Here is a 17168-nt window from a genome sequence, read left to right as displayed (position 1 = left end):
TTTTCAGTTTAAGAAACAAGATTAGTAGATACCTCTTATACTGTACAACCAAAACATTGGAACCGTGGCATCAAGCATAGGCCTCCTCTAGTTTTCGTATTTTAGCTATGTTTCATAAGCAAACCTTCAATTTCCTTAAGACAGAGGCAATATGGCAAATAGGAATTATCCCATGTTAGATACTGGAAGCAATTCCCAGTGCAAAAGACAGAACATGGATATATGAGTTGATGGGTTATTGAGGTGGTGCTGATGGTTTGATTGCAGGCTCCCGATTGAGATATGTTGCCCAGTAGACCAAGTTAAAGATCCCAAAAAGTAGTGGAAATGCTATTCTTGATAGTCGGTCAATTTTGCTCACACTGTTGAATGTTTTCTTGGGTTCTGCAGGCTTTGGCTTTGGTTCAATATCTTTTGGTTCCATGGTTGCACTTTTAGCAATGGTTGCCAGACCAGGGTCTCGAGCAATAGGTGGGTAGTTTGCTGTTGCAGAAGCATATGTGTTGTTTTTCTTTATTAGAGGATCCTTCACTTTTTTAGGCTAAATAAACAGAAGATGTGTCATCAGTAAACATTTTACATTTATTTTTTACGCCATGTGCTTCTAGCCATGGCATAGAGAGCATTACCTTCTGTTTTAATTAGCAAAATAATTTCAAGACTAAACATTATTATACTGATTGAAAGGGAAACAAACCTACTCATATTGATCAATTAGAGATTCTTTTTCATCTGTTAAATTTAACCTCTCATGTACATGCATTCAAATATGTGGTCATCATATTATATAGCATGAGAGGTTTTGTGTATAGTTTTGGTAGAAAAAAATAAGCATAATTCATGATTGATTTGAATCTTTGATAATTATGGACTTAGGTGTCCAGTGGATGGTCCTACTCAGTGACTGATATAGTGCCCTGGAGCAGAGGTACTTTGAAGTCTGGACATTTGCTTATTTCCCTTATGCAAAGTTGTAAACTTTTTCATTTTAATTGAAAGGGTTAACTTGAATTGACTTATACAGTTTAATACTGTGTAACTGCATTGTGATATATATCCTCTTTATTTGCACTGTATTCTGAGGCTCTGTGGAAAGGGTTATTAAATACTAAGAGACTTTTGGGACTTTGAATAAGAATCTGGTAACTTTCCATAGCTGCCATAGAGTTTAAAGAACATGCTTTGGAGGGAAAAAGCCTGACTTGTTTACCACCAAAATCAGACAGACTGACCTTTTGAATGTCTGGTTTTACTATGTTTTTATACCTGGAAACTTGTTTTTGTCTTTGAAAAACTGCTGTTTCATCGCCATTGAATATCATTGAAGCTCTAATGGAAGTCTATGATAGACAGAAGTGGTAGCTTTGTAATTGTTTATGCTAAGTTTCTCCACTCCACTTCTCCCACTAGAAGGTTTTAGTTTACCTAGAAATGGTATATAAGAAGCGCAGTCAGAGCCCCTAGTGTGCTACAATTAGGGGCCAGGGCTTGGAGGGGAATACTCTGCCAGTTTGCATGAGTGACTAGGAAAAGATGCTGAGATGATGATGCTGAGCCACAGACCAAGGGTCACGAGCCCTGTATCCAAGGAGCCACCTGGACTACTAAAGTATAGACCATGATTCTCCAGCCTTTGACCAGGGTACCATCCTTCTGAGAGAGAAAGAGGGACACATAGCTCAGGCCTTTCCTCAGCATCAAACCTTTCTTCTGCCAGGGAGGAGACTGGAGAAGCCAGCCCTTTGCCTCACCTATAATGTTTTGCACCTGAATTCCTCCAATAAAGAAGCACATTGGATTACTGCAGACCCTGTACTTATTTCTCATTGGGTTGCACCACGCCTTACCATTAGCAACCCTTCTGGGGTGACACCTTGACAGTGTCCGGGGGACCCAATGTACCATTGGGGCCACCCCAAACCTGGCTACTGTACTGACAGATACTTCTGTCTGCATACTCGCACAGGGCAGGTTGTGGATCACTGAGTCTAACCAACCACTGGACTCCTAAGCAAAGACAGAGCAAGGATTTAGACCATTAATATAATAATATATTTAATCTTTTCCAACAAAACTATATATTGATCTACTCTGCTCCTTCTGCTCTATAACTAGCTGCAAATGCATTTTCAATGCAATATATATGTAGGATATGTAACAATTGCAATGCATTCAAATATTTGCTTTCAATAATTTTTTTTTCACGTTTTTCAGCAATAAAATCTTTGCATCTTTGATTTTTTTGTAGACTTTCTTGGTCTGAACAATTGTTTTTACTGAACATTAATGCAAACTATAACATTAAATGATCATTATGTAACTAAGTAAAAATTTGGTATGACTGTAACTCAATATATCATTAAAATATTTTTATCAGAGATTTCTGTCTTGTATCAAATATTTTGGGGTAGAGATGAATGAATCGATTAAAAACTAATTGAGTTTGACCTGAGTTTTGTAAAAATTCGAGTTGCATCTGAATACAAATTTGTGGTGATTCGATTTGGGCATTTTGGAAGAGAGAGGGAGAATAAATTGAAAAAGTAAAAGATTAAAGAAAAACATATGACTCCTAAGAGGCTTGAGAGTGTCATCCACTACTTGCTAGGCCAATTAGAGCACTTTCAAATCTGGTAGAATCGATTCTGGCCCAAAATAAATCGGTCAACTGATTTAGCAAATTTGAACCAGAATCAAATTTTTTGCGATTTGCTCATCTATACATTGGAGCCTTGACAGGACACTTAGACAGGAGTAGTTCAGTTAAAACTATCTATTTAAATTTGATAGTAATATTAAAATTAAGTGGAAGAAGAAGGATCTGCGCCTGGAGTCTTATATTTACTGTGTGAAAGCTTAATGAAACCTTAAAGAGGGCATGTTCTATTTCACAGATTTGTTACATAAATTTCTATAACAGTCTCATTCTTCTGAATGGGGCTTGCCACCAAAACCCGCCAATTTGGGTAAATGGAACTTCAGTTACAAAATTTCATGAGTATATATCTGCCAAAAAGATTTCAAGATATAGAGAAAATGTTTTTTTATTTCTCAGAACTATGGGGGGAGATTTATTAAGCTCTTCATTTTCTGAACTGGCCTTGATACCCCTGTGCTGCTGAAGGATGAACCGAATGATGATGATGCGCACACTGGTCATATATTAGGCACATTCTCTGATAGTCTGTGTGTCTAGAAATCTACGGCAACTCCAAACTGCTGTACAAAACTGCTATGAATGAAGATAAATTTGTTGCGGCGGCTGGTCACATCCCCGGCCCTTACCATGCCTCCTTTTGAAAAAATGGCGATGGCAGTGTAAAAATTACTTTTGGGACAATTGAAAAAAAATGCATCTAAAAAGTCACAAACACACAGTTTATGACTTTCTAATGTCGCTTTTCTGAAGCAAACTAAATGATAAATCTTGCTCTATGGGTTTATAGTAGTGATGAGCAGCACAGGCAATATTCGTTTTCACAATATTTTGCACATTTTCACATAATATTCGCAATAAATTAGCAAATTCTAGAATTCGTGATCTCCAAACATTATTTATGCAATTGCGCTAATCGGTACTAATGATATACATATTTTTTGAGCAATACATGCAACTTCACATTTTATCAGGTCTGAGTAGATATTACTGATTGGGGCATTAAGTATTGTTGTGACATCACAGCACTATGTCTGTAGCACACTACCTAAAACTCTGCACTGGAACCTATCAGATACACTATATCACTATCTAACCTACACTGACTATCTTACACTAACTATCTGTATTATATATATGAGCTAACTAACTATCTAATGTAATTGAATAAGGAATAGGATCCAGATGAAAGCACAGAGCACAGCAATGTCACTGCTCTCTCTCTCTCTCTCTCTCTCACAGAACTGCAAAAAAACCTGCAGAAAATGGCTGTTGGGGAGTTTCCTATATAGTAGAGGGGTAGGCAACTTTCCTATTGGTTGCTAGTGATGTTGCTAAGCTCTGACAAAGATATTGCAGCCTTCTCATTGGCACACAAGCAAGAATGAAGGTTACTAATGAAAAAAAATCTAGAATATTCGCGATTCGAAAATTTGCGATCAACACTAGTTTATAGTTTAGTTTATAATTACTCCTTCTTCAGAAAAGTATTGAGTTTGAACCTACCATGTAATCTGATTCCAATTCAGTCAGAATTATTTAAAATTGATATTTTGCACACACGCAAAACTTATACTCTACTCCAAATCTCAGAAAGTGACTTTTAGTTAATAAACTATATATATTTAGTAGTGTATGTAAGTTTGTAGGAACATAAATCTGATGGGCCCGACTCTGTCTATAAGGTCCATCAGGATTTATGTTTGAAAAACTGATCTATTAACTGTAAAAACCCCAAGACACTAGTGTGGACAGAAACACAATCTTCAGAGTTTGTATACTTCAAATATTAATGGTCTATAAAAATAATTAATGGAATATTAATGGTATGTCAAATAGTATGTCTAAAGGAATACATAGACTGGATTGACTAGTATTTTATTAATACATCTCTTACACAATCACTCATTTATTAAATGGGTTTTACACTTCCCTTGACTATGATTTTTAGAATTCTCTATAGTTACTTCCTGCTAATCATAATGTACTTAAAACAAATGTTTTAAATTAACTAAACGGTGGTGTGTTGTAATGCACATTTATTTTCTGAGAAAACCACTAGGTGGCAATGTTCCATTAATGTTGATAGAAAATGCTGTGCTTCACCTCTACAGAGCTGGCATTTAGAATGGCAATCCTTTCCAAAATTGTCACTGCTTATAATCATCATCATCATCATTATCATCATTAGGATAAATTTATTTCATTACATAAGTTAAAACATCCTTGCTCGATAATAGAAAGCATTCTTACATTTTGCATACTACAGTAGGTAGCAAGCTGCATACTACAGTAGGTAGCAAGCTGCATACTACAGTAGGTAGCAAGCTGAATGATATTGTGTAAATGCTCTATATTTAGTTCTCTAATATATGATTTGTATTCACCAGGGCTCTCTCCTCTATCGCATATGCTCTTTTATGCGCCTGCAACGTTGTTGAATTTTTGTGCAATTGCTGATACATTATATGAAACAATGTACATATGAAATTGCACAAGTTCCCTCATACGTTTATAGGTTTATATGTATCGCGTAACAGTTTGTGATGTGTGCCTCATAGAAAAAACTATAGGTCATGAAGGTGCAACTGCAGATATTTCAAGTAAAAATACAATTAGACTAGGAAGTTCAAATAGCTTAAGAACGTCATGTAGAAAGGAGCCAGGGTTTAGATTGTTCATTCCAAAAATGCCTATGTAATATAGAGAAACCAATTCACTTATTGAGTGTCTATTTCCAATTTTCTCAAAATTAAATGATATTATCATGTATTAAATGATATAATTAGAACCAACTGCACAAAATCAGTGACATTTTTCTACAAGAGCAAAATCATGGGTCCAGCATGCACTTTAATAAATCTCAAAAATATTTAAATGAAATGTCTAATTTTATTAGTATGGTCACACTATCACAAAATTGCCCATGTAGTTTAGGCTTTATTATATGTCATTGGAATGTTATCTATATTTAATTCATTCTGTGTTTGAAATATATTTTACTGCATAGTTTGATGCATCAGCCATTCCATATTAAAATGCAATCCCAGAATTGAGCTTTTTCTCTATTTATCACAGGAATTTTTTTTAATTATTATTATTTTTATTTATTTTTGTGGCATTAACTAAAATGAACACTAGCAGTGGCCGTGCTTGCACACTATAGGAAAAGCTTCGGCTCTCTGGCAGACAAGGACCATGGGAGTCTGCATAGACTAGCGCTATAGTGTGCAAGCACGACCACTGTTGCTGGATTGCAGCGTGGTCGTAACTAGTGTTGAGCATTGACTTTGATCTGAATTTCAGGGAAAATTTGATTCACCTCAAAGCTGAATTTCCTCATGCTTCATGGTACCAAATCGATTTTCACTGAAATGGGTTATAAATAAATTTAAAAAAATAACATACTTTCCATCGCATTAGACACTGCTTATTTCTATAATTAAGACTAGTGATGAGCAAATTTTTGTAAAATCCCGTGCGTATGATGTCACCTTGCCAGCAGACATGGTGACATCACCATAGGCAACACAAGATTTTGCACTGGATCTTCAATCAAGATAATGACGGCAGGATCTTTACGATCAAATAAATTAAGTATGATTTAATGTAATTTTTTTTATTATACACTTTAATATTAAACTCAGATGCCATGGTAAGTGATGAATGTGGCATCTGAGGGGTATAATGACGGGGAACGGCGCAATCTAAGTAATTCATCATTTTGTAAAATTTGGCGAAGCAGCCAAATTGAATTTTACAAAAATTTGCTCATCACTAGTCGTCACCATAGAAACAAGCAATGTCTAATGTGATGGAAAAATGAATCAAGCCAGCAAAGGAAGCAATATAGACAATCACAGTACATTAGTAAGTGTCTTGTAGTAATTTTCTCTACATGATAAATGCGAGTTGCTGAAGTGACACAACCCCTTTAAAGTACAGTAAATACATTATTTTTACTTCAAGCTAAACAGCCACAATAAAAATGAAAAAATAAAATAAAATCCTGCTGAGGATAGGCCATCAATAAAAAAAACTCCCACAGCATCCTTTCAAAGGGTTAACAAACTTACATATCAATTTATTGCTTAACTTTTGACAGTTAGATCTGTTTCTCTAGTCATCCCTATGAGACTGACATTAAAGCTCCCATATAAAGAACTTGACTTTCTGTTCGCACATCAGATGATCTGGGATTCAACAAGTCTCATCGGATAGTACATGATGAAACTGGCAAAAGTAACAGAGGCTGAAAATGCATCCTTAAAACAATATGTAAGTGTGCTAAACAAACAATTATGTATACCAGAACATTTAAATACAGGGAGTGCCTCTTTAACATAGGTGAATAAAATCATTTGAATTCATTAGAGTTGGGAGTGCTGTGGGTTATTGAATTGTGTATATTTAATTAGGTATCTGAAAGTTATAATATCTAAAATGATAATTTTTATTATTTATAAATTACATTTTTAGTACTGTGTCATACTGTAGGCATGGCTGTGATGGCTTCTAAGGGCACACAGCTTAAAAGCTTGTTGATTGGCTGCCCTGCAGCCTTTCAGCAAGCTTTATTAAATGACTGAACACTGAACTTGAACCCGAACTTTTCTGGCAAAGTTTGGGTTCAGGTCCGGGTAATAAAAATCGCAAAGTTTGGCACGGACCCGAACTTTACAGTTCGGGTTCACTCAACACTATATATGATACATTATGAACATGCTATATACAGCAAAATATAATAAATTTATATAAAAATATAATTACCTTTTCTGGAACTACACTTTTTCCATCCCATGCATAACCTCGCTTTGTAAAATAGTTTACTGTTGCAAATTCAATCAAAGCAGAAAATACAAATGCATAACACACTGCTATAAACCAGTCCATGGCTGTGGCATATGCAACTTTTGGAAGAGAATTCCTGGCACTGATGCTCAGTGTAGTCATGGTAAGTACTGTTGTTACACCTGCAAACAAAACAGTTACAGTGGTCAAGTTATTATATTGTATTATGCATAAGTATTTGATAGTACTTAAAATATTCCAAAGCATATTAAAGCACTCTTGAAAACCAATATGTTATCAAAAGACGAATTAGCAACCTTAGCAAATTTACTATAGTGTGAGACTTATATGTTTGATATATGAAACTGTGTAAAATAGGAGTTTTATATAGAGTAGTAATTCAGTAATTTACAGTACTATTCTCTTATAGTAGAAAATATTACTGACCTAGAAACCTATAACATATTTGGTCGCAAAAGCTCTTAAAGCTAGTATATGCTCAACTTTTTATGATTTACAGTAGGTATATATTATTTGGTGCACAGATGGCCGTAGTTGGTGTTTACTGATTATATGGTAATATATAATAAACTATTCTAGCAATGGGGATTTTTTTTTACAGTGTTTAATCTACAGATTAAAGGGAACCTGTCACGTTAAAGATGGCATTTGAGCTGCAAGCAACATGTAATAGAGAAGGAGGAGCTGAGCAGATTGCTATATATATATATATATATATATATATATACAGTACAGACCAAAAGTTTGGACACACCTTCTCATTCAAAGAGTTTTCTTTATTTTCATGACTATGAAAATTGTAGATTCACACTGAAGGCATCAAAACTATGAATTAACACATGTGGAATTATATACATAGCAAACAAGTGTGAAACAACTGAAAATATGTCATATTCTAGGTTCTTCAAAGTAGCCACCTTTTGCTTTGATTACTGCTTTGCACACTCTTGGTTTTCTCTCGATGAGCTTCAAGAGGTAGTCCCCTGAAATGGTCTTCCAACAGTCTTGAAGGAGTTCCCAGAGATGCTTAGCACTTGTTGGCCCTTTTGCCTTCACTCTGCGGTCCAGCTCACCCCAAAACATCTCGATTGGGTTCAGGTCCGTTGACTGTGGAGGCCAGGTCATCTGGCGCAGCACCCCATCACTCTCCTTCATGGTCAAATAGCCCTTACTTTCAAAGTTTTCCCAATTTTTCGGCTGACTGACTGACCTTCATTTCTTAAAGTAATGATGGCCACTCGTTTTTCTTTACTTAGCTGCTTTTTTCTTGCCATAATACAAATTCTAACAGTCTATTCAGTAGGACTATCAGCTGTGTATCCACCTGACTTCTCCTCAACGCCACTGATGGTCCCAACCCCATTTATAAGGCAAGAAATCCCACTTATTAAACCTGACAGGGCACACCTGTGAAGTGAAAACCATTTCAGGGGACTACCTCTTGAAGCTCATCAAGAGAATGCCAAGAGTGTGCAAAGCAGTAATCAAAGCAAAAGGTGGTTACTTTGAAGAACCTAGAATATGACATATTTTCAGTTGTTTCACACTTGTTTGCTATGTATATAATTCCACATGTGTTAATTCATAGTTTTGATGCCTTCAGTGTGAATCTACAATTTTCATAGTCATGAAAATAAAGAAAACTCTTTGAATGAGAAGGTGTGTCCAAACTTTTGGTCTGTACTGTATATAGGGAAGGCTGAATACTCAGCCTGCAATTGTGGGAGGGGCAGAAGGTCTTTATATTCACCTGTGCATGTGCAGTTCCGGTGCATTGAGCTGAACCTGCGCGCTGCCTCAAACCTCCAGGAGCTCGCTTGGGTAAAATAAATTTATATAAGAATTAACTAAAAGTCATTATTTATTATATGTTTGAACCCTCCTCTACACTCACCTAAAGAATTATTAGGAACACCATACTAATATGGTGTTGGACCCCCTTTTGCCTTCAGAACTGCCTTAATTCTACGTGGCATTGATTCAACAAGGTGCTGATAGCATTCTTTAGAAATGTTTGCCCATATTGATAGGATAGCATCTTGCAGTTGATGGAGATTTGAGGGATGCACATCCAGGACACAAAGCTCCTGTTCCACCACATCCCAAAGATGCTCTATTGGGTTGAGATCTGGTGACTGTGGGGGCCATTTTAGTACAGTGAACTCATTGTCATGTTCAAGAAACCAATTTGAAATGATTCAAGCTTTGTGACATGGTGCATTATCCTGCTGGAAGTAGCCATCAGAGGATGGATACATGTTCTCATTCTGTTTACGCCAAATTCAGACTCTACCATTTGAATGTCTCAACAGAAATCGAGACTCATCAAACCAGGCAACATTTTTCCAGTCTTCTCACAGTCCAATTTTGGTGAGCTCATGCAAATTGTAGCCTCTTTTTCCTATTTGTAGTGGAGATGAGTGGTACCCGGTGGGGTCTTCTGCTGTTGTAGCCCATCCGCCTCAAGGTTGTGCGTGTTGTGGCTTCACAAATGCTTTGCTGCATACCTCGGTTGTAACAAGTGGTTATTTCAGTCAACATTGCTCTTCTATCAGCTTGAATCAGTCGGCCCATTCTCCTCTGACCTCTAGCATCCACTAGGCATTTTTCCCCACAGGACTGCCGCATACTTGATGTTTTTCCCTTTTCACACCATTCTTTGTAAACCCTAGAAATGGTTGTGCGTGAAAATCCCAGTAACTGAGCAGATTGTGAAATACTCAGACCGGCCCGTCTGGCACCAACAACCATGCCACGCTCAAAATTGCTTAAATCAACTTTTTTTCCCATACTGACATTCAGTTTGGAGTTCAGGAGATTGTCTTGACCAGGACCACCCCCCTAAATGCATTGAAGCAACTGCCATGTGATTGGTTGACTAGATAATTGCATTAATGAGAAATAGAACAGATGTTCCTAATAATTCTTTAGGTGAGTGTATATGTGCACAGTTTGTGGATCGACCGGGACCTGGGGATCATGTGTGCGCTCCTCTTGCGCTTCATTCAAAGAAGAAAGTGAGAGGTCATGTGTGCGTCTCACATGCGTTCCTTTTGGAACGGAAGTGAGGACGCGCATTGCGTGTGCGCAGTAAAGTGTATGCCATGCCGAGAACCTCTTGGCGCAATGGGATCCCAGCCAGTCCAAACAATCTGTGTGAGCACTTTTTTATCATGATTTTAATCACACCTGAACACTATTTTACACACTATGGTCACCTGATAATTTATTAAGCACTTGTATGAATTTAATATAGTTTTTTAACAAAAATTAAACATGATGAATTGTTTTGTTCACTGATAATACTGCATTATATACTGTATATTAATGAATTTTTATGTATGTACTTTATAATCATGTTGTTTGGGATTGATTTGCACATCATTGTATGGATCATTGTTGTAAATTGGCTACCCTATTTATATGCACCATGCACTTTAGTTATGTATCACTGCTTGAGAAAGGTTCCAGAAAGAGGACCAAAATGTTGCTGTTTGGTGAACAAACACAGAATTCCTTTTACTTGTTGGAGTGCTGTAGAATTTTTGTTATATATATATATATATATATATATTTATGGGAAAAGATTCAACATAACTTTATTTATTTATATGTTTAAAGGGAATCTGTCACCTGGTTTTATCATTTTAAGCTGTGACCATTGCCATGTTCAATAAACTACCTTATTTCCTGCAGTGGTCTTCTTTCTTTATTTCGTGCTGTCATTTTGAAAAAAAAAGCTCTTTTTCTGTTATGCAAATGAACCTCCAAGGTGCCCAAAGGGGCATTTTTTTTCATCTCTGGAGCCCAGTAACGCCCCCCTGCAGTGCCTAGCCCGCCTTAATTTGAAGCCCAAGCACACCTCCTAATCCAGAAATATCCTTCCACAGCCAAGGCAAACGGTGCCGTCCCCTCCGCTACGTCATCTTAAACCTTCCAGATTCTCCCCGTTATTCTTCATGTCTGCCGCCGGAAATCTGGCCGCCGACTGCCTGTTTCTGCGCGATCATAAAGCTCCTGAGGCAACAGCGCTCAGATTACGTTACTGGGCTCGGCGCATGCCCAGTGACACTTTTTAGGCTGTTGCCCTCAGGAGCTTTATGATGGCGCAGGTGTTGGCAGTCGGCGGCACTGCGCCTGCGCCAGATTTCCAGCGGCAGACATGAAGAATAAGGGGGCGTATCTGGAAGGCTGAAGATGACGTAGCTGAGGGGGCGGCACCGTTTGCCTCGGCTGTGGGAGGATATTTCTGGATCAGGAGTGCTTGGGCTTCAAATTAAGACAGGCTGGGCATTGCAGGGGGGTGTTACTGGGCTCCAGAGATGAAAATAAACGCCCTTGGAGCTTCATTTGCATAACAGAAAAAGAGCTTTTTTTAATCAAAATGACAACACGAAATGAAGAAAGAAGACCACTGCAGGAAATAAGGTAGTTATTGAACATGGCAATGGTGACAGCTTAAAATGATAAAACCAGGTGACAGATTCCCTTTAAATTTCTGCACACTCAGGGCTTTGAAGTCCAGGAGGTGGCCTTATAAGTGATTGACAGCTTTCCTCTATGACAATGTACACAGAGATAGCTGTCAATCACTGATATGACTTTTAATATTTAAATAGATTGGGTTGTGGTAGATGTGGCAACACCAATTATGGCTGCCATGCCAAGAACTTCATCCCAGTGTCTAACTTCTCAGATGCCACAGTCACTAATCACCACAGCATTTTAGTAGTTAAACTGCTGGAATTATCTCTGAACAATGAAAGCCAGGTGCTTACTATATAATACAGTCTGCACCTGCAAGCAATAAGGTGGGCCAAGCTCCTGAAACAATGCCATCACCATTTGTGTTATAGCATAAAGATTTAACTTATAGCGCTTTCTGATACAATAGCATGTCAGAGAGCTGTTGGATTTCCTTTCTCAGAAACAATAAAAATTTCCCCATAACTCTACTGATAATAACTCTGTATAACCCTACATGGAGTACCTCAATATATGTAGCATTACTTTTAAAATACCTCCATAAACCCCCCCCCAGAGTGATTAGTGTATGTAAGTTGTGGCAAAACCAACCTCGCCACTGGGCTTTGGAGAGGACTGACTGCTGGCCTCTTGCCCCAGGATTATGGGCCCTATCATCAGCCCATGCAAAACTTAAGCTCCATGGCAATTGAACTGTAGGTGTGTGGTCTGAGCGCCATTCAATAATATGCGCTCAGACCTAAGCTATCTGGGGAGATGTTGCATGTCTTTATTTTATGTAGTAAATGTAACCTTGTGTATTTTATTGTATTTTATGTCTTTTTGCAACCATGTGCTCAATGGAGTCTGCCTCTATCCCTGGATATAATTTGATTATTTCCCATTGTCTCCAGGAAAGAGGGCTCTGTAAAACTGGTTTGAGCCAGATAGCCATGTGCCAGCCAGGGCCCAAAAGATATTTTACTAACTTTTGAACCCCTGGTCTGATTCATGCCATTTTTTAATATGTTGTTCCCCTGAATGGATTGATTGTGAATATGTAATTTTTATGTGAATGTGATGTATGGTTTTAGAGTTATGAAAGTTGGGTAGAAAGTATGTTTAACTGTATGTATAATTGAGTCTCCTCTCAGGATAAGGGGAGGGAATATGCGGGTGTGTTTCCATTGTGCCATTGTCCCATTGTGTGTTTAAAGGGTGATGTCTGTCCTGTTGTCTGCGCATGTGTATTGGTGACTTCTCTTTGTCTTGAGAGATAATTGGATTGCTCTTCAGGTTGTCTGGACAGAGAGGAGGAAACCATGATGCATTGTGGGGATATGTTGTCCTATGTTACAGTCTTCATTCTGGTCCTCTGGGGGCGTGAACGATTGGTTGCTGTAGTTACATTGTATGTCTTGTAATATACTGATTGGTTGTATTTCAAACCCCTGTGGGCAGTACTATGTTTGTTTTTTGTGAATAAAAGAGGCTGTACTTCAAGTACAGTCAGACCACTGTTTGACCCTCAACACGGAGCCTTGTCTCGTTATTGGGGGGATTCACTGTATGCTGTTAGAAGACCGATTGCCAGGATTGTATGCTTTTCCTGTTCGTCTGCTAGCAGCTATTCGTGAGGTTCCAGTTTGGAGTGCTACTTTGTATCCAGTTCGGGAGTTTGGTGTATTCTGCAAGTAGCTGTGCCTGTCTCTCAGAAAGGGGCTTATCGCCTAAACGGATTTTAACCCCTTGTCTGCTGAAACGGTCCGTTACAAAGTACATTTAGACGTTTCTTCCACAATCTTTCTCCTTCTTTAAGTAATGTGTGCAGAACTTTGTGCAGTCCCCATATTTTCTCATAGTTAGGCTACATGTACATGACCGTATTTGTTTTGCGGTCCGCAAAAAAAAAAACAATGACATCCGTATGCCATCCGTTTTTTTTTTTGCGGATCCATTGTAACAATGCCTAAAACGGACAAGAATAGGGCATGTTCTATTTTTTTTGTGGGGCTACAGAACATACATACTGATGCGGACAGCACACGGTGAAGTAGAATTGGCTTAGTTGCCCATAGCAACCAATCAGATTCCACCTTTTAATTTTCAAAGCTCCTTTGGAAAATGAAAGATGGAATCTGATTGGTTGCTATGGGCCACTAAGCCAGTTCCTGTCATGCCCCACTCTGACGATGTGCGGAGGTCGGCCAGGATTGCAGCACTAGTTTAGTGTTTGTTTTGGAGTCGTGCTGGATCCGCCCCTCATCAGGTGCACTGGGTGGAGTCATTAGTTTAAATAGCTCCTCTGCCCAGTGCCCTGAGCGGATTATATTCATTATTGTGATCTTGGAAGCTAGGAAGGAAGGTTGGCTGTCTGCTCCAGCTCAGGAAGATAAGTGTTGTTTCTAGTTGGTTGTTTTGTGTCATCTTTCCCATCCAGGTTCTGTGCGAGCAGGCTGCTCCTATTTCCCACTTCACCATCTCAGGGAATTCAGGGTTTTGTCAGCCCAGGCACGGGGACATCTCAGATCTACCTTCAAGGTCTGTAGATGGGCTGAGCAGTGCAGAGAAAGAGGTCAGGGATTAGCTAGGAGGTGACCCTTCCCTGTCTCTCGCCCAGAGCCTGGTTGGTTCGTTATCTGTCATACTGAGTGCACGCCCGCCGTGACAGTTCCATTTTGCATCACTTTGAAAAATCTCCCCCAGTGTTCTTATAGTTAGCTAAAGAATAATATCATTTTGTAACCAGTGTCAAAGGAACATATCACTAAACAAGGCCATACTTACATGTAAAAAGTTAAAACCAGTTCACTGTGGGGATCGGTAATTATGGCTCTCTTTCAGTTAAGTGTTCTAAATTTGAATTCCTTCCAATTGATTTTACAGTAGGGACTCAGAGGACAATGAGGACATTAAGATACTAATATGTCATGTTTGTAGCTTTTGCAAGATGTAGCCTGGTTTTGGGATATTGGGGGAGAATACGGCATTTATAATTTCTGTGGTGTAATTAGGGCTGTGACCAGTATAGGTAATGTGAAGATCTACATATAACCATACGACTGGCACCATATAGAAGACTGATCTGTGAGCATTCAGATTACTAAGCAACCTTGGATTGCAGTGACGATTGTCATTTGTCACATTGGGGGGATTAAATTATTATATGTACTGTATCATTTAATTACTTAAGGTTTTACCTTTTAATGAACATGGATTGTGTAAATGCTGTACCACATTCTTTAAAGCAGAACATCCACCTTTTTTGGAACATGTTCTACACTTCACATATCTCCTGGTTACCTTGACAACTGTAGATATTAATATATTACATCTACTGCAGTGTTTTCATGACGCCGTTCTTTATAAAAATTGCATGAACATACTGATGACCGCAAGTCTCACTTAACAAGCAATGTGTTTTGGCATTTAATAGGATTTTTAGTAACCTGTTATTTTATTCCCTAGGGAAATGTCAAATGCACAAATAACATTATAATAAGTATACAGTATATTCTGCTGAATAGCAAAACTGCTTGTACAGCTTTTTTTTTTCGCCCTCTACATCAATACAAGGAAATACTAATGAATAGAGAACAACAATAGTGGTGGAATTTACTAATTAGGGGATAGTAAATATCTGCCTGGTCCAGTTAGGAAATGTTTATATGAAGTTGGTCTTCATATAATAGGAAAATTATTATGTATCCCTCCTAATAAAAGATTAGCCTTTAATTAACATATATAAATATACCATACAATAAAGAGGTGTAGCTATAGTGGGTTTAGAGTTAGCTATCACATGCATGCCCTGCTGCCTGAGTGCTTTCTGTCACATACTGGTAGGAAGACACCGGTGTTATAAATGACACGTGGAAGGTGGCAGCCCTGTTACAGATTTTGAAGCTTTAAGTTATGCATCTGATGCAAACGTAAAATTTTATGTACTGTATTTTTTTGTATCATATAATATAATAATGCGTACATAAAGCTTAGTTACCAATATTCCCGAATTTGCCTATATATTAAGGGCAATCCTGACAAATATTAGTTCCGGGTACTGTTTCACAAATTTGGGGAGGTATTTTTTATTTTAATCATCCATTACTTTATTGGATCAATCCAAATACATCCAATATCTATTATTATTTATCCCTCCGCACTTCTTCAAGTGCTACATTTAAAAAAGATCTGTCACCATATAGTTTTGTGGAAAAAGATTTACTAAAATGTGTAATGTATACATTTATGTCTCTGCTTTTTGTAACTTAAGAACACCCCCATAAACAGCTGTCAGTACACGGGCAGGTGTTATCAGTGATTAATAGCATTTTCTGTATATGTGTACATACAGATAGCTGCTTGGCTAATTAGCTAATCAGCTCTCCTATATGCTGGTCTCTTCGTATAACCTTGTCTAAACAGTAGGTCCTTCTAGCTTGCTAGATTCTGTGAATGAGCTATAACCTGTTTGCCCATGCACAGATTTCTGCCTTATTCTTGGATTCTAACACTTGTTGTTTGACCTGACCCATGCCTGTTCCTCGAACGGACTCTCAGCTGCCTTGCTCTGACCTCCGCACTGATTTACTAACTCTCCCTATTCTGAACTCTACCTGTTTCCTGACTATGAGTATTGCCTGATCTCCTGCTGCTTCATTCCAGCGTCTTTGAGCTAGCATATCAGCAGCCAACCACCTTTGTTGGTTGGCACAGTGGGTCCACAAGTATTATCCATAGCAACCTAATATATTTGGCTTGTCAGTCATCCAGCATGGTGAAGTTATCTATTCATTTAAATGCTGCTGGGATACCAGTATAATGGTAACTTGCAAAAATAACACCCTGAAGCATTGTGCATCAGAGATAGTTCCAAACATGGATAGGTTAAGAATAACAACAAATCAGGCTGCTGCTGTCATTTTCTAAATATGCTAGAAATGAGGGCTGTTAATTGAAAGGTTGCTATGTGCAATCCTTTCACTTTCCTTGTATAAGTTCTTACAAATATTATGTATCATATTCTAAGTCCTAGTTTACACTACAGGGTTTTACTGCAAGGTCTTAAAATTATAGACAATAGTCAAAGAACATTCGAGAAAAAAATCTATATTTTGGAAAATGCCACCTATGGAAAGCAACTCCCCAACATAACACAGCACATAATGCACCACACTGTGATAAACCACGCTGGAGTGTCCCTAGAAAGAAGTTTCAAATTGTGGTAACTGTGCAT

At 38.0% G+C, this 17168-nt stretch overlaps 1 protein-coding gene across 1 annotated transcript in view; it reads right to left on the bottom strand.

The window, feature by feature from the left end:
- Positions 1-235: 235 nt before the first annotated feature.
- GABRA1 (gamma-aminobutyric acid type A receptor subunit alpha1) overlaps positions 236-17168 on the bottom strand; it is a 190157-nt gene continuing 173224 nt past the window's right edge. Inside the window, exons 8-9 of the mRNA XM_040404912.1 lie at positions 7427-7629; positions 236-541 (exon numbers count right to left, since the gene is read on the bottom strand). Coding sequence (XP_040260846.1) covers positions 236-541; positions 7427-7629 — 509 coding nt within the window. The remainder of the gene's footprint in view (positions 542-7426; positions 7630-17168) is intronic.

This window comes from Bufo bufo, chromosome 1 (genome assembly GCF_905171765.1).
Source record: "Bufo bufo chromosome 1, aBufBuf1.1, whole genome shotgun sequence".
NCBI classification, from domain to species: Eukaryota; Metazoa; Chordata; class Amphibia; order Anura; family Bufonidae; genus Bufo; species Bufo bufo.
Note: the sequence above shows the minus strand (reverse complement) of the source record. Positions and strands in the feature narration are given on the sequence as shown.